The 25,341-nt window shown below is 45.3% G+C and overlaps 1 protein-coding gene across 2 annotated transcripts; it reads left to right on the top strand.

The window, feature by feature from the left end:
• The first annotated feature begins 463 nt into the window (after window positions 1-463).
• LOC140429223 (uncharacterized) lies at window positions 464-25,147 on the top strand. 2 transcript variants are annotated; one of them, XM_072515964.1, is made up of 6 exons: window positions 464-772; window positions 983-1,134; window positions 7,705-7,873; window positions 19,882-19,956; window positions 23,852-23,984; window positions 24,523-25,147. In XM_072515964.1, exons 1-6 carry the CDS (start codon window positions 691-693, stop codon window positions 24,791-24,793), a joined length of 882 nt encoding a protein of 293 aa, XP_072372065.1. In that variant the 5' UTR covers window positions 464-690; the 3' UTR covers window positions 24,794-25,147. The 2 variants fall into 2 exon arrangements, with proteins under 2 accessions (XP_072372065.1, XP_072372066.1); XM_072515965.1 differs by having other exon boundaries at window positions 23,909-23,984.
• Window positions 25,148-25,341: the final 194 nt, after the last annotated feature.

Raw genomic sequence — 25,341 nt, forward strand, 5'->3', positions numbered from 1 at the left:
CCTTTGTTCCTTTTGGCAATTTATATGTGGGCTCAGGTAGTAATCCATAGATAATTACTTTTGAAGTTCTGCGTTTTAAATTGTACCCAGCTCCTCAGACGTAAGGTTCTGCTGAATGAGTCTCAAGAACAGGATTCCCCCCCACCGCTCTGTCCAAATAGACATATTTTGAACAAGACCCACATTACAAGGGCTCGGTCTGCTCCCTCTTCACACTCTCCCTCGGACAATCCCTCCTTTCTGGGTTCCACCAAACAATATGTTGTTCTCTCAATTTCCATCCAACTGTGCATAAGATTAAACTCCAGCTCCCCCCACTCCATTTCTTAGCCCCAATCCACCACAATGCTCTGGGAGCTCCAGTTGCTCCTTATTTATTGTGAGGTTATCCCTCCACAGTTCTGCTAAGCAACTCTCACTTAAATCCTAATGCTACCTAGCAACTACATACAACAAACATAGAAGACATGCTTCACACTTTGTCTGGTTCCTGTGCTGGGTTCTGCGTGCAATGTTGATAAGTAACGACACTCGCCTGATTGAAACACCTATGAATGACCTTCCCTGAGATGGGGTTGCCAAGACTCTGGGACTTGAGACGGGAGCAAGCCCCTGGAGTTCTGGCTGCTGCAAAGGGTCTGCACTGCGGGATGATGCCAGCGTAGCTCCCTCACTTTTGTAACCTCACAAATGGAAGGCAATCTTGCAGCGATGTCCAGATCGGTCAGCAATCGAAAAAAGAAAGTAACGTTTAGAGAGCAGCTAAATCATTGTGAGTTACTGCACCGAATCCTTAATCCCTGGCACAGTTGCTGCTGAAGGAGTCATTTCAGTTCTGGTTGTTATGTCGTAATGCATATCCCACTTTGCACTTGGCTGTTTCCCGAATTGTGTGTTTAGTGGTGGGAAAATAGAATTGAAGTAAAATATCTGAATTTACAGCAGGACTTTCATAATCATTCTTGTATCTCTTTCAAATTAGGTGAAAAGACTGGCAGAAGAGGTAACTTCCATTCCAACGTAATTCGATCCTACTTCTCTTTCCTAGTCAAACAACTCAAGTTGTCTCCTCCTTTATATCGGAGTTTGAAGGAGAAAGGAGTCTTAACCACTGACCAAATAGGACAGATTGAGGTAGGATTCTTTTTTTTCCTCTATTGGAAATTTGAGCACCCATTCCCTCTATAATATGTCGGCATATTAAGGGTGGCACGATAGCACAGTGGCTAGCATTGTCGCTTCACAGCGCCAGGGTCCCAGGTTCGATTCCCGGCTTGGGTCACTGTCTGTGCGAGTCTGCACGTTCTCCTCGTGTCTGCGTGGATTTCCTCCGGGAGCTCCGGTTTCCTCCCACAGTCCAAAGACGTGCAGGTTAGGTGGATTGGCCATTCTAAATTGCCCTTAAGTGTCCAAAGGGGTTGCGTGGGGTTACTGGGGTTCGGGTAGGGGACGGAGTTGTGGGCTTAAGTGGGGTGCTCTTTCCAAGGGCAGGTGCAGACTCGATGGGCCGAATGGCCTCCTGCACTGTAAATTCTATATTCTATGTCTCTGAAATGGCTAGGAGATGCATGAGACTGGACACTGGGGAGGCTTCTGATGGGAGAAGTGCCTGGGCTGTCTTCGCTCGCCCTGAGGTCAGGTGTAATGTCTGTTCGCGTCAGTTTGAATTTAGTATGCCTTTTTTGTGGGGACCATGTATGGAGTTTGATTTGGATTTTGGAGCAGTCAAGGAGATGGATTAGGGATTGCCCTGTCCACCCTGCGCATTGGCTTTGTAACTCTGAGAAAGGAATAAAATTTAAAAGCCAAGCCTACCCCATGGTAAAAGCAAGTAACTGCGGATGCTGGAATCTGAAACAAAAACACAAAATACTGGACAATCTCAGCAGGTCTGACAGCATCTGTGGAGAGAGAAGGGAGCGAGCGTTTCGAGTCTGGATGACTCCTTGTCAAAGCCCGTGGTAATGTGGGCGGCATGGTAGCACAGTTGCTTCACAGCTCCAGGGTCCCAGGTTCGATTCCTGGCTGGGGTCACTCTCTGTGTGGCGTCTGCACGTTCTCCCCGTGTCTGCGTGGGTTTCCTCCCGGGTGCTCCGGTTTCCTCCCACAAGTCCTGAAAGATGTGTTGTTGGGTGAATTAGATATTCTGAATTCTCCCTCTGTGTACCCGAACAGGTGCCGGAATGTGGCGACTGGGGGCTTTTCACAATAACTTCATTGCAGTGTTAATGTAAGCCTACTTGTGACAATAAAGGTTATGATTATTATTATCATTATAACTTTGTGAGGAAGCAGAAGTTACTGGGACAATGTGGGGGGTGGGGGCCTACCTCGCTCCCAGAGTCTTCGAATGTTGAACCTGTTAAACTGTAAACTCTAATTGCTTTTCATACCTCTGCTAGCCACTTTTGACTAGAGATGTTTTGTTCCATTTATATTAAATCATAGAATGTTTACTGCACATGAGACCATTCAACCTGTCATATCTGTGCTGGCTCTCTACAAGACCAACTTTGCTAGTGCCACTACCCTGCTTTTTCCCTGTAACTCAGCAAAACTTGTCTTTTCAGAAGTAATCCAATCACCTTTTGAAAGGCAGCAGTGCATTGGCCTCCGCCACACTCTCAGACAATGCACTGAACATCCTATCCACTTCCTGCATTTAAAAAAAAGTTTACCTCTCCCTGTGTCTGCGTGGGTTTCACCCCCATAACCCAAAGATGTGCAGGTTAGATGGATTGGCTACTCTAAATTGCCCCTTAATTAGAAAAAATAATAATTGGGTACTGTAAATTTATTTTAAAAAAGTTTTTCCTTGTGTCATCATTGCTTCTTTCACCAGCTACTTAAATCTGTGCTCTCTGGTTGCCAATCAGTCCATCAGTGGGAACAATCTATCTCTATATACTCTATCCAGACCCCTCCTAGTTTTCACTGTAGCGTTGCTTCTATTTTTGTCATAAATTAGGATTCTATCTAAAAAAGCAAGCTAGAAATATTGTTACTGAAGTTAAATTAGGATTTTCTGAAGCTGATTCTTTTCCAGCAAGGATTAATGGAGCTGACAGCAGATTAAGATTCTGAGGTGCCCGCCATCTCTATAATTACCAATAATTGTTAGTCATTCTAGAGGCAGTCAGCAGTAATACCTGTGTTTTTGACTGGGGCCTTTGCTGAATCTCTGCCACAGTCTAATCCAATGGTTAATGCAGCTACTTCACAAGGTCTTTTTCACCTGGTTCTTAGTGCAGAATCTGTGAAAATCCAAGCGTTCAAAGTTTGAAGCACGAACAGAAAATGCTACAATTACACCGTGGGCCAGTCAGCATCTTTAAATAGAAAGAAAGGTTAATATTTGGGGTGTAACTGAACGGATGTTACCAAGGATGGACTTACTTTACTCTTATGGCTTTAAAAGTGCCAAGTTGGTCAGGATATAATCATAGAGCTTTGACAACACGGAAAGAGGCCCAGTCACAAAAACAACCTTCGAACATCACACTTGCCTCCTGCCACTGAGACAACTTTGGATCCAAGTTGCAAAATTGCCCTGGATCCTGTGGGACCTTCCCTTTTAGGCTAGTCTCCCATGCAATACTTTGTCAAAGGTCTTACTGAAGTCCATGTGGACCTCATTAACTGCACTGCCCTCAACTACGTACCTAATCAGCTCCCCCAAAAAATCAATCAAATTTGTAAGACATGATCACACTTTGACAAAGACATGCTGACTAGCCTTGACTAATTCTTGCCACCACAAGTGGAGATTCATTCTGACCCTCAGATATTTTTCCAATAGTCCACCCCCTGATTTCTAGACCAACATCATCCTTCTCCATAGTGAACACGGGAGGTTTTCCATCTCCATACACACGATTATCACATTGGTCCCTAATGTGTCCCACTCTTTCCCTGGTCATCCTCTTGCCCTTAATACCCTTCAAATTTTCTTTTATTTTACCTGCCAGTGATTTTTCATGCCCTCTTTCGCTCTCCTCGTTTCTTTTGCCCTGCACTCTCTGTACTCCTCTGGGGCTTTCGCTGTTTTGAGCCCGCGTGTATCTGCCATTAGCTTCCTGCTCTGATGTAGGTTTTCCTAAAATTTCAGTCAATTTTTGCCATATTTTTTTCTTTGTGGGCGTCGCTTGCTGAGTCAGCATTTATTGCCCATCCCTGAGGGCATTTAAGAGTCAACCACATTGCTGGGGTCTGGAGTCACCAGGTAAGGATGACGGACTTCCTTCCTGAAAGGACATTAGTGAACCACATGGGTTTTTGCGACAATCGACAATGGTTTCATAATTCCAGATTTTTATTGAATTAAAATTTCACTATCTGCCCTGGTGGGATTCGAACCCGGGTCCCCTGGGTCTCTGGATTATTAGTCCAGTGACAATACCACTACGCCACTGCCTCCCTCTAGATCCTGTCTATTCCTATTAAAATGGGCCTTCCCCCAATTCAGAACCTTTATTTCCGGTCCACCGTTGTCCCTTTCCATAACTACCTTAAATCCTACCGAGTTATGGTCACTGTCACCAAAATGCTCCCCATTGAAACTTCTACCGCTTGCCTGGCTTCATTCCCTAAAACTAGGTCCAGCACCGATCTTTGTAGGACTTTCTATGTACTGGTATAAAAAGCTCTCCTGGTTGCATTTTAAGAATTCCACCCCTCTAAGCCTTTTACATGTTGACTATCCCAGTTAATATTGGGGAAGTTGAAATCCCCTACTATTATTACCCTACATTCTTACATTTCTGAGAGATTTGCCTACATTCTGCCCTTCTATCTTTCCTTGACTGTTTGGGGGCCTATAAGTACGCTCCCAGCAATGTGATTGCCCGCTTTTTGTTTCTAAGTTCTATCCATATAGGCTCATTTGCGGAACCTTCTAAGGTATCATCCCTCCTTATTGCAGTAATTGACTCCTTGATCAATATTGTGATGCTATCTCCTCTTTTACGCACACCCCACCCATCTCGCCTGAAGATTCTATACCCCGGAATATTGAACTGCCCATTCTGCCCCTCCCTCAACCATGTCTCTGCAATAGCAATAATATCATATTCCCATGTGCTAACCAACACCCTAAACTCATCTGCCTTACTCAAGACTCCTTGCATCAAAATAAATGCCAAACAGGCTTGCCATACTACTCCCTTGTGCCACAACTTGTCTATAATCTCTCTGCCTTCCAGACTGACTTGTTTTTTCTTCTATATTTGGCTGTGCATCACCCCCTACTCTACTTCAACTCCATATCCCATCCCCATATCCTAGGTCCTACCCCCTCTTCTCCAAATTCCCAATTAATCCACTCTGTTCAAATGCCGCTCCATTTCAGAACCTCTTTGTTCAGGTATATTTCCAACATTTTCTGTGAAAATAATATTGCAATTTTAAATGATCTACTCTCAGTGGTTATCAGAACGCAAATATTACTGGCTGAATGAATCTCAAACTGTATATAGTTTCCTTTTACTTAACTAAAGCCTAATTTTATTTTGAAATATCCATGTTTTAAAAATAAAATTTTGAGTACTCAATTCTTCCAATTAAGGGGCACTTTAGCATGGCCAATTCACCTAACCTGCACATCTTTTTCTGGGTTGTGGGGGTAAGGCCCATGCAGGTACGGGGAGAATGTGCAAACTCCATGAATAGGAGGAAATAGAGGGATATGGACCCCGCAAATGTAGAAGATTTTAGTTTAGGCGGGCAGCATGATTGGCGCAGGCTTGGAGGGCCGAAGGGCCTGTTCCTGTGCTGTACATTTCTTTGTTCTTTGTCCACACGGACAGTGACCCAGGGCCAGAATTGAACCCAGGTCCTCAGTGCCGTGAGGCAGCAGTGCTACCCACTGCACCACCGTGCTGCCCCATGAAATATCCAATTTAGCGTCACTTCTGTAGTCTTTCATTGAAATCACATTATGGCCTATACTTTGTTAATTTAGTTGTCAATGTTTGAATGGTAACAGAACAGGATCTAGCCTAGAGGTTAGAGCAGGTTGATGTTCTACGTTCTTAATGGTATGGCTACTGAACAGTTTCATGCAACTGGGTGCACACCCTCACTGGGGTTACTACTGGTGGATACCAGCTGTGGCAATTCCACCATAAGTTTCAAGATTTGTGTCCCTTGAGGGGCTAGATTACAATGGGGAGAAAGTTATGCTTCAACTAAATAGAGCCAGATCGAGGTGTTTATAATGTTAAAAGGAGTTGATTAAAAAACAACTTCCTCTGGTGGGGAAATCAAAAGCAAAGGGACATAATATTAAAATTAGAGTTCGATTATCCAGGGACGAAATCAAGAAGCACTTTTTTCTTAGTAGAAATCCAGAACTCTTTTGTCCCCTGAATATTCTGGGTTCAGGGACAATTGAGACTTGCAAGACTGAAATTGATTGATTTTTGTTAGACACGGGCATCGATGGTTATGGAGAAAAGGGAGTTCTGGCTGCCGATTACCCACAATATATTTAAATGGTGGAGAAGGCTTGATCTTTGTCCTTTGCACCACATGTAAATTCAGGGCTAAATGTTTGATTCAATTTAAGCATGATGCCTAAAATTTCCACCGAGGTTCTCTGGCTGAAATTTGGTGGAACTCCTAGAGAAATGGTGTAAACAAATAAAACACATTTAAAATACCAAGGTTTCCCTCAATGTCACTGAAATTACAGCAGAAATTCTGATTCAGCGAATTTATGGATGTTCCCTCAATGTTCCTGTTAAATACAACTAATTACAACCATATTTGCCCAGATGGAATTTGTAAGTTTGCTGAATGTTGTCTGAAGATAATCACAATAAATTTAATTGTTGTTTTGTTATCTAATGCTGTATCATAGGAACCACATTGATTTAACATAAGAACACAAGAGTATTCATTGGCAAATGTGAAAATAGAAAAGTATTTGGATGTGATAACTGATGCAGTTTTCAGAAGTTCATTTCACGTAAATTGTGATTGTAAAACTAGAGAATAGGAAAAGTACATCACCAGGAACCCAAGGAAGGTTAGAAATGAGAATTTCTTTTTTAGAATAGCAATTGTGGAACAGGCTCCAAGTGCAGAAATGTTGGTCTCCAATGACTGGCGACCAATAAATAATAATTTTTATTGTCACAAGTAGGCTTACATTAACACTGCAATGAAGTTACTGTGAAAAGCCCCTAGTCGCCACATTCCGACATCTGTTCAGGTACACGGAGGGAGAATTCAGAATTCTTAGCTGGTACGGGAATTGAACCCACGCTGCTGGCTTTGTTCTGCATCACAAACCAGCTGTCTAGCCCACTGAGCTAAACTAGCCCCAAAAGAACTTTGAACAATAAGTTCATTGGCTACTCTGAGCAGTTCTTACATGCTGTGTCTGCCCACGCTCTGGGGAGAACTCGCTCACGACTGACATGTGACCCTCTTAATGTCCCCGTGTTACCACAGTGTCCATGTGACCACCTGGTCTACACCCAAGGAAATGTGTATCAATCACCTCTTCACCTCTTTCAGAACATCTGGTTCAGAGACTGGATTGAATGTTATGAAGATCAGCACAGGTGTTAAATTATTCGAAGGAACACCTACAATAGAATACAGCTGTCCAGGGGTTTAGTGGTGAGGATATACAATTTTAAAAACACCTTTTTAAAGAGAACAAACAAAACTAACACAGATAATTGGTAATCCATACAGTTAGAGGACTTGGCAGAGACTAAGGTGGCCAAACTTCTTGAGATTGTTCGAAATGCTGATGGCCACGTATTCAAGTCATTTTGCAGTGTTCTGCGTGAGATGGGATTTTGGTATCTTGCTCACACTCTTCAAACTGCTACAGAAGAAAAGGATTACACATCTTGTACAGGTAAAGAGAGAATTGAATGACAGTTTCTTCAATCATTGATAACTATTTTGTTCATTTTGGAAATATTAGGTCTCAGTAAAACCTTTTATATATTTCCAACCGCTTTTTCGAAAGTTAATTGAAATAACATATCAGGATCCAGATTCAAATTTATTTTGCATATGATTTGTTCTGTTTATCCAAGTACAAATCTCTGTTTTCTAATGAATGGATCAGACTGGCTAAAGGAGATATAGAGATTGTTAATTTTAAGTATGGAAAGCGGGCTTCAACCAGATTAGGTCGATCCTTTTTAAGAAAAATGTGAAGTTCAGACTGTTGTACCTGGCCCGTCGGGGGAAATGTTCTGCTGATGAGGGAGGGACTTGGGCCAAGGGACAGAGAGGAGGTTGGGGGCGGAGGCTGCCTGGCGGCGGGCCGGTGGAGGTGCGGTGCATGGGTTGGAGGCGGCCCAAAAAAAGGGAATGGCTGATCGGCGAAGGGGGAGGGCAATGAGCCCCCCAACTAGGCTGATCACCTGGAATGTTCAAGGGTTAAATGGGCCGATCAAGAGGGCACGTGTGTTCGCGTATCTTGGGGGACTGAAGGCGGATGTGGCAATGTTGCAGGAGGCGCATCTTAGAGTAACTGACCAGATTAGATTGAGGAAAGGCTGGGTCAGTCAGGTCTTTCACTCTGGACTGGATTCAAAGACTAGAGGGGTTGTGATCCTGATCAATAAGCGGGTGGAGTTTGAGGCGGGCAGAATAGTTTTGGATGTGGGAGGTCGGTACATAATAGTCAGTGGGAAACTGGAGGGGGTGCAGGTGGTATTAGTAAATGTGTATGCGCCAAATTGGGATGATGTGGAGTTTATAAAGAGGATGCTGGGAAAGATACCGGACCTGGACTTGCACAGGTTGGTCATGGGAGTGGACTTCAACACAGTTTTGACCCTGTCTTGGACTGGTCAAGCTCGAAAAAGGGCAGGGTGCCAGCAATGGCAAAGGAACTAAAAGGGTTCATGGAGCAGATGGGGGGGGGGGTTATATGGAGATGTGGGCATCTGAGGGTGAAGGAGTTCTCCTGGGGGGGGGGGGGGGGGGAGGGTGAACAGCCAGCTGTCGTGGTGCACATAGGCACCAACGATATAGGTAAAAAACGGGACGAGGTCCTACAAGCTGAATTTAGGGAGCTAGGAGTTAAACTAAAAAGTAGGACCTCAAAGATAGTAATCTCAGGATTGCTACCAGTGCCACGAGCTAGTCAGAGTAGGAATGTCAGGATAGAGAGGATGAATACGTGGCTCAAGAGATGGTGCAAGAGGGAGGGATTCAAATTCCTGGGACATTGGAACCGATTCTGGGGGAGGTGGGATCAGTACAAACCGGACGGTCTGCACCTGGGCAGGACTGGAACCGATGTCCTAGGGGGGGGTGTTTGCTAGAGCTGTTGGGGAGAGTTTAAACTAATGTGGCAGGGGGATGGGAACCGATGCAGGAAGTTGGAAGGTAGTAAAACAGGGACAGAAATAAAAGGCAGTAAGGGGGAAAGTGTAAGGCAGAGAAGCCATAGTCACAAATCAAAAAGGGCGACAGTACAAGGTACAGTGACTGAGGGGAGCTCAGTGAATAGGACCAGGAATACTAAAAGAAATAAAACGGGAAGTGAAAACATTAATGGTAAGCGATGCGGCAGGTTGTTACAGGAAGATGTGGGTTCGACGACAAGGAAAATTAGGAGAAAGGTTAAGAGGAAATATAACTTAGGAGAGGTTACTGATCGAGGTGTTAAGATTCAGAACAGAGGTAAAAAAGCCAACATAAGTGTACTTTACCTGAATGCTCGTAGTATTCGGAATAAGGTAAATGAGTTGATGGCGCAAATCATCGTGAATGACTATGATTTAGTGGCCATTACTGAAACGTGGTTAAAGGATGGTCACGACTGGGAGTTAAATATCCGAGGGTATCAAACTTTTCGGAGGGACAGAGTGGATGGTAAGGGAGGTGGTGTAGCTCTGTTATTTAAGGATGACATCCGGGCAACAGTAAGGGATGACATCGGTGCTATGGAGGATAAGGTTGAATCCATTTGGGTGGAAATCAGGAATAGTAAGGCGAAAAAGTCACTGATAGGAGTAATCTATAGGCCACCAAATAGTAACATTATGGTGGGGCAGGCAATAAACAAAGAAATAACAGATGCATGTAGAAATGGTACAGCAGTTATCATGGGGGATTTTAATCTACATGTTGATTGGTTTAACCAGGTCGGTCAAGGCAGCCTTGAGGAGGAGTTTATAGAATGTATCCGCGATAGTTTCCTCGAACAGTATGTAATGGAACCTACGAGGGAACAAGCGGTCCTAGATCTGGTCCTGTGTAATGAGACAGGATTGATTCAGGATCTCATAGTTAGGGATCCTCTCGGAAGGAGCGATCACAATATGGTGGAATTTAAAATACAGATGGAGGGTGAGAAGGTAAAATCAAGCACTAGTGTTTTGTGCTTAAACAAAGGAGATTACAATGGGATGAGAGAAGAACTAGCTAAGGTAGACTGGGAGCAAAGACTTTATGGTGGAACAGTGGAGAACCTTCCAAGTGATTTTTCACAGTGCCCAGCAAAGGTTTATACCAACAAAAAGGAAGGACGGTAAAAAGAGGGAAAATCGACCGTGGATATCTAAGGAAATAAGGGAGAGTATCAAATTGAAGGAAAAAACATACAAAGTAGCAAAGATCAGTGGGAGACTAGAGGACTGGGAAATCTTTAGGGGGCAACAGAAAGCTACTAAAAAAGCTATAAAGAAGAGTAAGATAGATTATGAGAGTAAACTTGCTCAGAATATAAAAACAGATAGTAAAAGTTTCTACAAATACATAAAACAAAAAAGAGTGGTTAAGGTAAATATTGGTCCTTTAGAGGATGAGAAGGGAGATTTAATAATGGGAGATGAGGAAATGGCTGAGGAACTGAACAGGTTTTTTGGGTCGGTTTTCACAGTGGAAGACACAAATAACATGCCAGTGACTGATGGAAATGAGGCTATGACAGGTGAGGACCTTGAGAGGATTGATATCACCAAGGAGGTAGTGATGGGCAAGCTAATGGGGCTAAAGGTAGACAAGTCTCTTGGCCCTGATGGAATGCATCCCAGAGTGCTAAAAGAGATGGCTAGGGAAATTGCAAATGCACTAGTGATAATTTACCAAAATTCACTAGACTCTGGGGTGGTCCCGGCGGATTGGAAATTAGCAAACGTGACACCACTGTTTAAAAAAGGAGGTAGGCAGAAAGTGGGTAATTATAGGCCTGTGAGCTTAACTTCGGTAGTAGGGAAGATGCTGGAATCTATCATCAAGGAAGAAATAGCGAGGCATCTGGATGGAAATTGTCCCATTGGACAGACGCAGCATGGGTTCATAAAGGGCAGGTCGTGCCTAACTAATTTAGTGGAATTTTTTGAGGACATTAACAGTGCGGTAGATAACGGGGAGCCAATGGATGTGGTATATCTGGATTTCCAGAAAGCCTTTGACAAGGTGCCACACAAAAGGTTGTTGCATAAGATAAAGATGCATGGCATTAAGGGGAAAGTAGGAGCATGGATAGAGGATTGGTTTGTTAATAGAAAGCAAAGAGTGGGGATTAATGGGTGTTTCTCTGGTTGGCAATCAGTAGCTAGTGGTGTCCCTCAGGGATCAGTGTTGGGCCCACAACTGTTCACAATTTACATAGATGATTTGGCGTTGGGGACCAAGGGCAATGTGTCCAAGTTTGCAGACGACACTAAGATAAGTGGTAAAGCAAAAAGTGCAGAGGATACTGGAAGTCTGCAGAGGGATTTGGACAGGCTAAGTGAATGGGCTAGGGTCTGGCAGATGGAATACAATGTTGACAAATGTGAGGTTATCCATTTTGGTAAGAATAACGGCAAAAGGGATTATTATTTAAATGATAAAAAATTAAAACATGCTGCTGTGCAGAGAGATCTGGGTGTGCTGGTGCATGAGTCGCAGAAAGTTGGTTTTCAGGTGCAACAGGTGATTAAGAAGGCAAATGGAATTTTGTCCTTCATTGCTAGAGGGATGGAGTTTAAGACGAGGGAGGTTATGCTGCAATTGTATAAGGTGTTAGTGAGGCCACACCTGGAGTATTGTGTTCAGTTTTGGTCTCCTTACTTGAGAAAGGACGTACTGGCACTGGAGGGTGTGCAGAGGAGATTCACTAGGTTAATCCCAGAGCTGAAGGGGTTGGATTACGAGGAGAGGTTGAGTAGACTGGGACTGTACTCGTTGGAATTTAGAAGGATGAGGGGGGATCTTATAGAAACATATAAGATTATGAAGGGAATAGATAGGATAGATGCGGGCAGGTTGTTTCCACTGGCAGGTGAAAGCAGAACTAGGGGGCATAGCCTCAAAATAAGGGGAAGTAGATTTAGGACTGAGTTTAGGAGGAACTTCTTCACCCAAAGGGTTGTGAATCTATGAAATTTCTTGCCCAGTGAAGCATTAGAGGCTCCTTCATTAAATGTTTTTAAGATAAAGATAGATAGTTTTTTGAAGAATAAAGGGATTAAGGGTTATGGTGTTCGGGCCGGAAAGTGGAGCTGAGTCCACAAAAGATCAGCCATGATCTCATTGAATGGCGGAGCAGGCTTGAGGGACCAGATGGCCTACTCCTGCTCCTAGTTCTTATGTTCTTATGTTCTACTCACACGTGCAAAAAGTGTACTCCCGGATCGATTTCTTAATTTTGAGCAGGGCCTTACTGGCAGGGGTGGTGGACACTGGGTACTTGGCGATCACAATCTCAGACCATGCTCCGCACTGGGTTGACTTGCAGGTTCGTAAAGACAGTAACCAGCGCTCGCACGGGAGGTTAGATGTGGGACTTTTGGCTGACGAAGGGGTGTGCGAGCGGCTGAGGAAATGTATTCAGAACTACCTGCAGGTCAACAACACGGGGGAAATTTCAGCAGCGATGGTCTGGGAAGCACTGAAGGCGGTGGTCAGAGGGGAGCTGATCTCAATACGGACCCGTAGGTAGAAGGTGGACAGGGCAGAGACGGACCGACTGGTTATGGAGATACTGCAGATCGATAGGAGGTATGCGGAGACCCCAGAGGCAGGGCTTTTAAGGGAATGGCGGAGGTTACAGGCGGAGTTTGGCTTGTTAACCACAGGGAGGGTAGTGGAGCAGCTGAGAAAGGCGAGGGGGGCGATCTATGAGCATGGAGAGAAGGCCAGCAGAATGCTTGCACAGCAGCTTAGAAAGAGGGAGGCAGCCAGGGAGATGGGGAAAGTAAATGACGGAGATGGGAACCTGATTGGAGATTCAGCAGGGGTGAATAAGGCGTTTAGAGATTTCTACAGTAGGCTGTATAGGTCGGAACCCCCTACGGGGCCGGAGGGGATGAGGCACTTCTTTTGGGGGGGGGGGTGAATTTCCCAAAGGTGGATGGGGAGCTGGTAGAAGGGGTGGGGGCTCCGATCGGGTTGGAAGAGATAGTGGAGGATCTGAGGGCCATGCAGGCGGGTAAAGCCCCGGGGCTGGATGGGTACCCAGTGGAGTTTGATTAAAAAGTTCTCTAGGATATTAGGGTCGGTGTTGATGAGGATGTTCAGTGAGACAAGGGAAAGAGGGGTGCTGCCCCCGACGTCACAGGCCACAATTTCACTGATTCTGAAGCGGGACAAGAACCCGGAGCTGTGTGGGTCGTACAGGCCGATATCCCTGTTGAATGTGGACGCCAAACTGCTGGCCAAAATTTTGTCAATGAGGATTGTGTTCCGGGAGGACCAGACGGGGTTTGTTAAGGGCAGGCAGTTGGTGGCCAATGTAAGAAGGTTGTTAAATGTCATGATGCCCCTGGAAGGTAGGGAGGTGGAGGTAGTGATCGCAATGGATGCAGAAAAGGCTTTTGATTGGGTAGAATGGGATTATCTGTGGGAGGTACTGGGACGGTAGAGCTTTATTGACTGGGTCTGGTTGCTGTGCAGACGACCTGCGTCTGTATGTATCAAACCCATTAGAGGGGATGGAAGAAATCATGAGGATTCATGGGGAATTTGACTAGTTTTCGGGGTATAAGCTAAATATGGGGAAAAGTGAGATGTTTGCGGTCCAGGAGAGGAGATTGGGGGAGCTGCCGTTTAGATTAGTAGGGGGAAGCTTTAGGTACCTAGGCATTCAAGTGGCGCGGGAATGGGACCGGCTGCATAAATTAAATCTGGCCCAGCTAGGAGACCAAATGAAGGACGATTTTCGGAGATGGGACGCGCTCCCGCTGTCTTTAGCTGGGAGGGTGCAGACGGTGAAGATGACGGTCCTCCCGAGATTCCTGTTCTTGTTTCAATGTCTCCCCATCTTTATTCCGCGGTCCTTTTTTAAACGGGTCAACAAAGTGATCTCTGGCTTTGTTTGGGCAGGCAAGACCCCGCGAGTAAGGAAGGTAATGCTTGAGCGGAGTCGGGGAGAGGGTGGGCTGGCGCTGCCAAATTTTAGTAACTATTATTGGGCGGCGAATATAGCCATGATCAGGAAGTGGGTGGTGGGGTAGGGGTTGGCATGGGAGCGTATGGAGGCGGCTTCATGCAAGGACACCAGTTTGGGGGCATTGGTAACTGCACCTCTGCCGTTCCCGCCGACACGGTATTCCACCAGTCCAGTGATGGTGGTGGCCCGGAGAGTCTGGGGGCAATGGAGGAGACGTGGGAGTAGAGGGAGCATTGGTCTGGTCCCCAATCTGTAATAATCACCGGTTTGCCCCGGGAAGGATGGACGGGGGTTTCCGGATATGGCGGAGAGCAGGGATTGAGAGGATGGGGGATATGTTTGTAGAGGGGAGCTTTCCGCGTATGAGGGTGCTGGAGGAGAGGTTTGGGTTGGCGAGGGGAAACAAATTCAGGTATCTGCAGGTGCGGGACTTCCTACATAAACAGGTGTCAACCTTCCCGCTCCTACCGCTAAGGGGGATTCAGGACAGGGTAGTTTCCAGAGGGTGGGTAGGAGAAGGGAGCGTCTCGGACATTTACAAGGAACTTATAGGGTCAGGGGAAACACAGACCGAGGAGCTGAAGCGCAAGTGGGAGGAGGAGCTGGGAGGAGAGATAGAGGATGGTCTATGGGCGGATGCGTTGAGTAGAGTCAACGCGTCTGCAACAGGTGCCAGGCTCAGCCTGATACAATTTAAGGTCGTTCACTGGGCTCACATGACAGTGGCCCGGATGAGCAGATTCTTTGGGGTGGAAGACAGGTGTGCAAAATGTGCGGGAGGATCAGCAAACCATTTCCACATGTTTCGGACATGTCCAAAGCTTAGGGGATTCTGGCAGGGGTTTGCAGATGTCATGTCCACGGTGTTAAAAACAAGAGTGGCACTGAGCCCAGAGGTGGCGATTTTTGGGATGTCGGAAGACCCAGGAATCCAGGAGGAGAAAGTGGCAGACGTTCTGGCCTTTGCTTCCCTGGTAGCCCGGAGACGGATACTATTAGCTTGGAGGGACTCAAAGCCCCCGAAGTCGGAGACCTGGCTATCGGACATGGCTAGCTTTCTCTGTTTGGAGAAAATCAAGTTCGCCTTCAGAGGGTCACTGTTAGGGTTCACCCGGAGGTGGCAACCATTCGTCGACTTCTTCGCGGAAAATTAATTGTCAGCAGAAGGGGGGGGGGGGGGTTAGTTTAGCTTAGAGGCGAGGGTTAATAAAGGTGGTACCTGTAAGGGAGGGAGACAGCTTTTGCACTATGTTTATAGTTTCATGTACATTGTTTATTGTGTTGTTGTTATACCAAAAAATACCTCCATAAAATGTTTATTTAAAAATATTTAAGTATGGAAGTTAAACCTCACATTCCATTGTGCCTTTTATCTTTTCCTAATCTATTGACTCATATTTCACAGTTTATTGGACAAGAATCATTTCCAGTGAAAAGATGGTTACATTATGCTGTTGGGATATATTTTACTGAAGATAAATTATTTTGTTTAGCTATCATTATAAACCAATCACAGTTCAATAAAGCATTTTCTCTACCCAACAAAAATATGCCCTTTTAGTGTATTTATGGCAAAACTCAATGTTACAATCCCCGTGGAGACAGTGAACATTTAAAAAAGAAATTTGAACATCCAGTAGTTATTCACGAAAATAATCAAGCCACAACATTCCAAGGTTTAATGCAAATAATTTTACTATATAAGAATCAGGTAAACAAACAGTACTAAATAAACATGGTCTGAAGTAGTTACTTATACTTTACATTTGAAATCACAATTAAACACAATCACAGATACTTTAGATTAAAACTCCAACCAAACCTCCCCATTTACACTTTGACTTGTTCCTAGAAAATCTTTGGCTACTTATCAGGTTCTTGAAGTTTATCCAATTTCTTGGGACTAATTCCAGACTATTCCATAACTGCCTTGTAAGGTCTGGGACATTTCGGCTCGTGGTGGAAAATCACTCGCAGTTCCTGCTCCGTGACTGCAACAGAAAATTAGAAACAATCCTGGTTTCTATCTTGGCTACAGCTCTTCTCACCCGACATCCTGCAAGGATTCCATCCCATTCTCCCAGTCCCTTGGCGTCTGCAGCCTGTTTCAATGCTGCCACTTTCCAAAATGGTGCTGCTGACATGTCTTCATTCTTTGTTAATTGTGGTTTCCCACCCACTGTGGGTGATAGAGTTCTCAACCGTGTCCGACCCATCTCCCGCACCTTTGCTCTCACCCCTTCCCCTCCCTCCCAGAACAGGGTCCCTCTTGACCTCACTTTTCACCCCACCAGCCTCCGCATTCAAAGAATCATCCTCTGCCAGTTCTGCCAACTCCAGCATGATGCCACCACCAAACACATCTTCCCCTCCGCCCCCTGTCAGTATTTCACCGGGACCATTTCCTCTGGGATACCTTGATCTACTCCTCCACCTCCCCCCCCCCCCCCCCTCCCCCCAATACCTCATCCTCTTCCTACATCACTTTCCCATGCAATCGCAGAAGGTATAACAACTGCCCTTTACCTCCTCCCTGCTCACCATCTCAGGGCCTAAATACTCAAGTGAGGCAGCGTTTCATGTGCACCTCCTTCAATCTGGTCTATTGATTTGCTGCTCCCAATGCCGTCTACTCTACATTGGAGACTAAACACAGACTGGGTGGCCGCTTTGCAGAACACCTTCGATCTGTCCGCAAGCAGGACCCAGACCTTCCTGTCATTTGCCATTTCAACTCACCATCCTGCTCTCACGTCCACATGTCTGTCCTTGGCCTGCTGCAATGTTCCAGTGAAGCCCAGCGCAAACTGGAGGAACAGCTTTTGATTCGGCCTTCTAGACTTAACATTGAATTCAACAACTTCAGACTGTGAGCTCTCTCATCGACCTTCACCCCATTTTTATTTCTATCAATCTATCTGCATTTCTTCCATAGATCTGTTTTTCCCTCACCATTGTCACCTCAGCCCCCCCCTCCCACCCCACTTGGGCCATGTTCCCTGTTCCCAGATGCCCTTTGACACACTGTTCACCATTATTTGCCATTCACACATTCTGATCTCTTTGTGCCACTGTCAGCACCCTTTTTAGTCTTAATCGCCCCATCTACTTTCCCTTTGTCTTTTTGTCCACAACATCTTTGTCAATCTCCACCTATCGCTGGCCCCATATCCAGCCCCACCGCTTCATGCTCTCCACAACAGTATAAATCTGACCCTATTTCCAGTTCTCTCCACCTTTGACAAAGAGTCATCCAGACTCAAAACCTTAGCTCCCTTCTCTCTCCATAGATGCTTTCAGACCTGCTGCAGTATTTTCTGTTTCTCGTTTCTAATAGCTCCATTCTCGTGGGCCACAGTTCCATAGCTCTGGGCAGATTTCCCCCTTACTGATTCAAAGCTGAATTGCTTGTTTTCATTGAGGGTTACTGTAGATTTCTTCCTCAAGCTAGGCAAATCTTTCAACCACTTTTTCCCCTCCGCATTCTGTCTCCACGATGACTGTGAGCTCCCACCCTCATTCCACACGGTGAATGATAAAATTAGTATTTTCTTTGCTTAAAGTGGCTAACATTTGGATTTCCTCTGGGTACTCAGGTTTCCTCCCAGAGTCCAAATTTATGCAGGTTGGGTGGATTGGCCATGCTAAATTGCCTCGTAGTGCCCAAAGATGTGTAGGTTAAGTAGGGTTACAGGGATGGGGCACTTAAGTGGGCATAGGTGGAGTGCTCTTTTGATGGGTCAGTGCAGACTTAATGGGCTGAATGACCTTCTTCTGCATAGTCGGGATTCCCTGGATCTATTCTATCTTTCTTTTGCTCCGTTTGATGCACAGTGAGCTGCAAACTACAGGAAACCAAAGCTGAACTGCTTCTGTGAGCACAAACACACACATAAATTAAAAACAAAGGAACCTCCTGAACCCACAGCTCATCTCCACGGCAATGTCACATACCTGGGATGTTCCAAACACAAATGTAAACTAATTATCTTTTACCTTCAAAACAACTCTTTCATTCTGGGACCTGTAAGAATAATTTCTCTCTAATGGACTTAATTGTGCTCTTTCCAGACTGTCTGGTTCTACCAAGAAATTCCTTGGTTTAGAAAGATGCTTTTAGTTTATTTGATCTGGGAACTACATGAATAATCCAAATCACTTATTGAAATAATTGTAGATCTCCTGTCCCTACTGAAAGCTCAAAGATGGGTCACCCATTGTTTACGTTTTCTCCAATCCAGTCCTTTAAACTGTAATTACTCTAGGTCTGTTTGAATAGCACTTACTTCAGACTTATCAGTTTCTCAATCAGATGTTTCTCTACATAAATGCAAGTTGCTTTTCTTGTACCTTTCAAGCTGTGCAGTTTTAGCTGGTTCAGCTTGAACAATACTCCTAAACTACATCTCTTCACAACCTTGACTTAAATATTCTGGGCTTAAGTAAGTTGTATTTTATGTTTGTATAATTGTAAACTAAACACTAAGAAATATCCAACTAAAGATTACAAAAATAAAAGCAACTTGATTTATGTTGGAGACTACTAAAGAAGAGTGAGCGAGGAGCAGAACTCACGGATTACTGAAAAAAGGAGTCATTCTGTCAAAAGTTTTCATATTCATTGGGACAATTTTCAAGAATACAAACGGAAAGGAAAACATTCCACCCAATTTGACTTTTATTCTCGGGTGCATTGCAGCAAGATGATCTATCCAATCTCAATGCGTCAAAATATATCTCAGATAAGGCAGCACGGTGGTGCAATTGCTAGCATTGCTGCCTCACGGCGCTGAGGTCCCAGGTTCGATCCCGGCCCTGGGTCACTGCCCGTGTGGAGTTTGCACATTCTCCGTGTCTGCGTGGGTTTCACCCCCACAACCCAAAGATGTGCAGGTTAGGTGGATTGGCCACGCTAAATTGCCCCTTAATTGGATAAAAATGAATTGGGTACTCTAAATTTAAATATATATATATATATATATATCTCAGATGCAGCTGACATAGCTCTCTCCCTCTGAGCTTAGTCAGAGCAAAGCTTTGTAAAAGACTAACATAAAAGGAAAAAAACAAACAAACTGGAAATCTGAAATGAAACCAAATACTGGAAACATGTAGCAAGTCAGTAAGAACATGTAAAGAAAGTTTCAGGTGTATACCTTCATCACACTCGTCTCTGTGATAAATAGTTGCACATCCAAATTACCATAGCCCTGCCTTGCTGCTTAAAGGCTGACTGAATTTCCAACATCTTCTACCTTTATCTTTGAAATTGGTATTGGTTTAAATGTTAAGAGCCGCCAGATGCTTCCATGAATAAAGTGGCATACTGTACAAACTGGTTACAGTGTACTCGTCGAGATAGTTGCACCTCTACAAGCCAAAGACTTTAATTTAAGGAGTTTCATTCTGTGCTTCATTCTTCCAAGCTGTTTGTGCTGCTTTTTATTATTTTTTTTAATAAGTTATGCCACCTACCCAACATTCTCTGATACGTTTTTATTTGGTGGGGTTGGGGAATCCAGGTAGTTCCAAGAAGGCACACATGGAGATGGACGATTGGAACTCAGTAAAACTCAGTAATCCAATGCCTGAGCCAGGTAGGTTATACAGTTCTTCTTTTTAAAAAAATATTTTAATTCAAGGCTTTTTACATATACACACGAAAATATCAGAAGATCAGAACAATTTGAACAAACAGCCACAAATCCCTGACCTCCCCGATAGCAACACCCCACCGCATCCTGCCTTCCCAACCCCGCCCGCCGACCCCTCAATCCTCCTTGAAGAAATCAATGAATGGTTTCCACCTTCAGGTGAACCCCTTTAATAATAATAATCTTTATTAGTGTCACAAGTAAACATTAACACTGCAAATGAAGTTACTGTGAAAATTCCCTAGTCGCCACATTCCGGCACCTGTTCGGGTACACTGAGAGAGAATTCAGAATGTCCAATTCACATAACAAGCACGTCTTTTGGGACTGGATCACCCAGAGGAAACCCACGCAGACATGGGGCGAACATGCAGGCTTTGCACCGCCAACTCCCGCAAAGCGAACTTGACCTTCAACCACAGGAATTCTGCCAGATCCCTCACCCATATCCCGGCCTTTGGCAGCTCCGAATCCCGGCAACACAACAAATTCCATCTCCGGGCTGTCAGGGAGGCAAATTCATCGGCCAAAACATGTGGACATGATTCGCGGGCACCCCCCCCCCCCCCCCCCCCCCCCCGCACCTGTCTTCCACTCCTGCAAAGAACCTGCTCATCCTCGCCACCGTCATGTGGGCCCTATGCACCACATTAAACTGGATGAGGCTCAGCCGTGCACACGACGAGGATGCGTTAATCCTGTGCAAAGCCTCTACCCACATCCCCTCCCAGCTCCTCCTCCCATTTGAGGGTTATACAGCACTGATGCTGCTTGGCGAGCCGTTGAACTCACTCATGGAATCTGGGTGAGTAGATCCTTGAGCGTTCGGTCAGCCTGAAGGTGAGGATAGGTCTGGTTCTTCCAAATGCAGTGTTAGGATAGGTTGGTTGAGGTAAAATGAGTTTGTGGTCTGACCGAGAATGGTCTGACCGAGAACAGAGTCAGGTCTGACTGAGAGGGTGGTCGGGTTATATCTGCCCAAGGGTAGTTTTGGGTCAACTTGCTTCCAGCTGAGCAGAGGCTCGTGTCAACTTTGTTTGAAAGTGAAGTAAGGTGTTACTGTTTACATTGAAAAGCTGTAAAAGCAATTGGTCAACTATGTATAAAAAGTAAATTCTACCTAAAGAGTTAATTGTAAGTAAACTAGGAAACACTATGATATTTAGCATATTGAATTTCATCTTTCTCACAGAATATCACAAAATAGCAAATAAGACAAGTTAGTGCAGCAATGATATTGGTAAACTTTGCAAACTATACATGTAAGTGTAAAGTACAATTACATTTGTAGAGGGAGAATTTAAAATATTGAGATTGAGGAGTAAACCATGGGTGGGATTCTCCGTCGGCTGATGCTGGAATCATGAAACGAGATTGGGCGGATAATTGTTTTTGATGTCGAAATCGGGCAGGCACCTGTTACACGTCAAATCACAATTCTCCGTCGCCTCGACAGCGGGGTCAATGCCTTCCAGAATGCACATACAGTAAACACCGTTGGTATAACATAGTGGGACCCACCTGGTATTCTCCGGGGCCTCCGCCATTCTCTGCCTCCAATGGGCTGAATTCCGGACGGCGAGGTTCACTTATGCTTTTAAAAATCATGAAATAGGCACCGTCGCTGCTGAGGGAGAGAGGGGGGGGGGGTGTGGAAAGCGTCCAACATCGCCATAGTTTGCTGGCAGTTGTGCCACTCGCTGGGGGGGTTCTGCCAGGACCGGGGGGGGGGGGTTGGCCAGGTGGTGGGCTGTGGGATCGGGTTGGACGGGCATGGAGCACCATTGCCGCATCCTGCAAGGTAGTCATGCAGCTGCGCATGCCGCTGACTGCCCACTGTGAACTTAAGGCCATGGGACATATAAGTGTCCTCACAGGCCACCCTCCTAGGTGCCCACTGACCCCAGCCAACCCTTCAGTGGTATGGGTGTGCTCCAGTGCAACTAGTGCCATCTTGTTGGCTGGGATGGTGTGTGTGGGGAGTGAAGCGTTTATATGCAGTTGTAGCTTGTCGGCCTCCTGAGTGTCAATCGGAATCCGGCACCGTTTCTCATTGGAATTGATTGTGTTCTACGTGGCGCCGGTGCTAGCCCCTTAACAGTCACTGAATTGGTCCAGGTGCAACACCAGTTTTGATGTCGTGGAAATCCACGAATCCTGCCCTGGCGTCACCCTTAGTCTCCAGAATGGAGAATCCCGCATCAAATATTTACATCTAATATATTTATGTAATTTGATAGGTTTATGTATTAGACCATAAGACAAAGGAGCGGAAGTAAGGCCATTCGGCCCATCGAGTCCACTCCACCATTCAATCATGGCTGATTTCAACTCCATTTACCCGCTCTCGCTCCATAGCCCTTAATTCCTCGAGAAATCAAGAATTTATTCTTGGATATGTTTGTGTAATTTTCTTCTTTTTTTTTTTTTTTAATATTTTAATTCAAATTTTTACATATTTTCTACAAACTTCCCCCCCCCTTACAGAAAAAAGAAAAACAAAGAACACATAAATAGACATCTTACAACTACACCGTGAATTCCCCCAATAAGCAATAATAAACACAGTAGTAAACACAAAGTACCCCCCCCCCTCTCTCCTGGGTTGCTGCTGCTGACCACCTCCTAACGTTCCGCTAGAAAGTCTAGGAACGGTTGCCACCGCCTGAAGAACCCTTGCACAGACCCCCTCAAGGCAAATTTTACCCTCTCCAATTTAATGAACCCTGCCATGTCGCTGACCCAGATTTCCACCCTTGGGGGGCCTCACATCTTTCCATCCTCCGCCGGGCTACCAAGGACGTAAAGGCCAGAATACCGGCCTCTTTCGCCTCCTGCACTCCCGGCTCGTCCGATACCCCAAATAGTGCTAACCCCCAGCTCGGCTTAACCCGGGTGTTCACCACCTTGGACACCGACCTCGTAACACCCCTCCAGAACCCATCCAGCGCCGGGCACGCCCAGAACATATGGGCGTGATTTGCTGGGCTCCCCGAGCAACTCACACACCTGTCTCCCACCCCAAAGAACCTGCTCAGCCTCACCCCTGTCATATGCGCTCTGTGAAGAACCTTAAATAGTATCAGGCTTCCTGGCGCAAGCGGAGGAAGAATTAACCCTACCCAGGGAATCCGCCCACGTACCCTCATCTTTCTCCTCCCCAAGCTGCTCCTCCCATTTACCCTTTAGCTCTTCCTCCTCCTGCATCTCCTGATAGATCCCCGAGACCTTGCCTTCTCCAACCACACCCTCCATCCATTCTCCCCGGGCCGAACCGATGGTTCTCTCGGATCGGGGACCAAACCGAAGACTCTACCTCACCACTGTGGCGTCTCCACTGCTCCCAAATTTTCAAAGTCGCCACCACCACCGGACTCGTGGTGTACCTTGTCGGCGGGAGTGGCAGCGGTGCTGTCACCAGCGCTTTCAGACTCATGCCCACACAGGCCGCGCCCTCCCCCTCCATTACCCACTTGCGTATCATCGCCACATTGGCAGCCCAGTAGAACCCACACAGATTAGGCAACGCTAACCCTCCTCTGTCCCTACTCCGTTCCAGAAACACCCTTCTCGCCCTCGGGGTCTGTTTCGCCCACACGAATCCCATGATGTTTGTGTCATTTTCTAATATTGTATTAGATAATTTTTATTTGTGCTCTATTTGTGGGGCAGATGAGATACAAATTTGTCAATATTCATAATTGCAATGTTAAGAGGCTTTATTGTTTTTTTACTTATGCGAATTTGGTTGGTAAGGGGATTTATAAAATGTACATTGTTCCAGTTTATTTTATTTTTGAGCTGATAGTCATGCAATCGTTTCACTTTATTTCTGTAGGACCTGCATCAAATGAAAAACAAACCTTGAAAGAAATATTGCTCTTTTCTCATGTAGCTTACAGAAATTTGAAAGAAGATAATATAGAATTAAGTCAAAAGGTGGAGCATACGAGGAAAGAATATTTGCAGAGGTAACATCAAAAGCATCAATTGTTTTCAAAAAGTGAACCGAAAAGTTAGCACAACAGTGCTGAATTGCCATGTTAACATTCCCATGAAGCTCTGGTCTTGAATTCATAAATATTATGAATTTACAATTTCTGTCAAAACGTAGCAGTAAGGTTTTTAAAAATTAAAGGACAATTTACCGCGGCCAATCCACCTACCCTGCACATCTTTGGGTTGTGGGGCGTGAAATCCATGCAATCACGGAAAGAATGTGCAAACTCCACACGACAGTGACCCAGGGCCAGGATCAAACCCGGGTCCTTGGCACCATGAGGCAGCAGTGCTAACCACTGCACCACACTGGACTGGCCCTAAACAGGAGGGTAGGCCATTTAGATTTTTTTTTTTAAATCCAGAGAGGAGGAAATGATTCATAAAATGAATGTGATCTAATATTCAGCACCATAAATGTTCTTTCTGAATCACAATTGGAATGTCTACGGTTGTATCTGTACAATAACGTGAAGACTTTATTATAACATTAATTAATTTCAACTTCAGAATTAAAGAGCTTGAAGAGGAATTGGCTTCTGTGAGTCGGGAAAGGGATACGATTGTGAGGGAACGTAATATCACAGTCATAGAAAATCAAGACCTACAAAATCTTAACCATGAACTCCAGGAACTTGTAATAAAGCTGGAAAATTCTAGACTTAATATGACACCGAGGTATCCTGGACACAGTGTGAATGTGCTTCCTGTGAAGCAGTTGGTCGATGGACGGACAAGCCTGTTGTTCACCTTTAATCAACATAGGCAAATGTTTGATTGATGAATTGATGATTAATGAATTGAACACCTGCCGAATGATTGGTGACAATCAACATGTAAGCTGGTATTTTAGAAATATTCAAGGTCAAAAAGATCAGGATGTAAATAGAACTACAGTGGCTGAGAATGTCCGATCTCCACTTGGTGGGGGGAGCGCAGCTGTTGTACTGGGAGGTACATGAAAAGTCCCCACGCAAGAACTGCACGCCCACTGCCCAATGGGCAACCTGCACTGGGAACCGATACTTAGATACAAATGGGAGACTTTGGATGTTTATGACTCACTTAGCAGAATAGTTATCCAGGGAAAGTAAAAGAATCAAAACCATTTCTACCTGGGTAACTATACTACTGACCAACATCTCTCTCTCTCTCTCCTCCCCCACCCCCCTTCCCCCCCCCTTCCCCCCCCCCCCCCCAAATGGGCTGCCCCACTCCCCACACACCTACCTCCCCTCCAGAACTCCAATTACTTGTGACCCAATCACACCCTACCCCCAACTATCCTCAAACCCCAAATGACCACCTGCCCCCTCCAATCCATCGTAT

The sequence above is a fragment of the Scyliorhinus torazame genome, chromosome 9 (genome assembly GCF_047496885.1).
Source record: "Scyliorhinus torazame isolate Kashiwa2021f chromosome 9, sScyTor2.1, whole genome shotgun sequence".
NCBI lineage: Eukaryota > Metazoa > Chordata > Chondrichthyes > Carcharhiniformes > Scyliorhinidae > Scyliorhinus > Scyliorhinus torazame.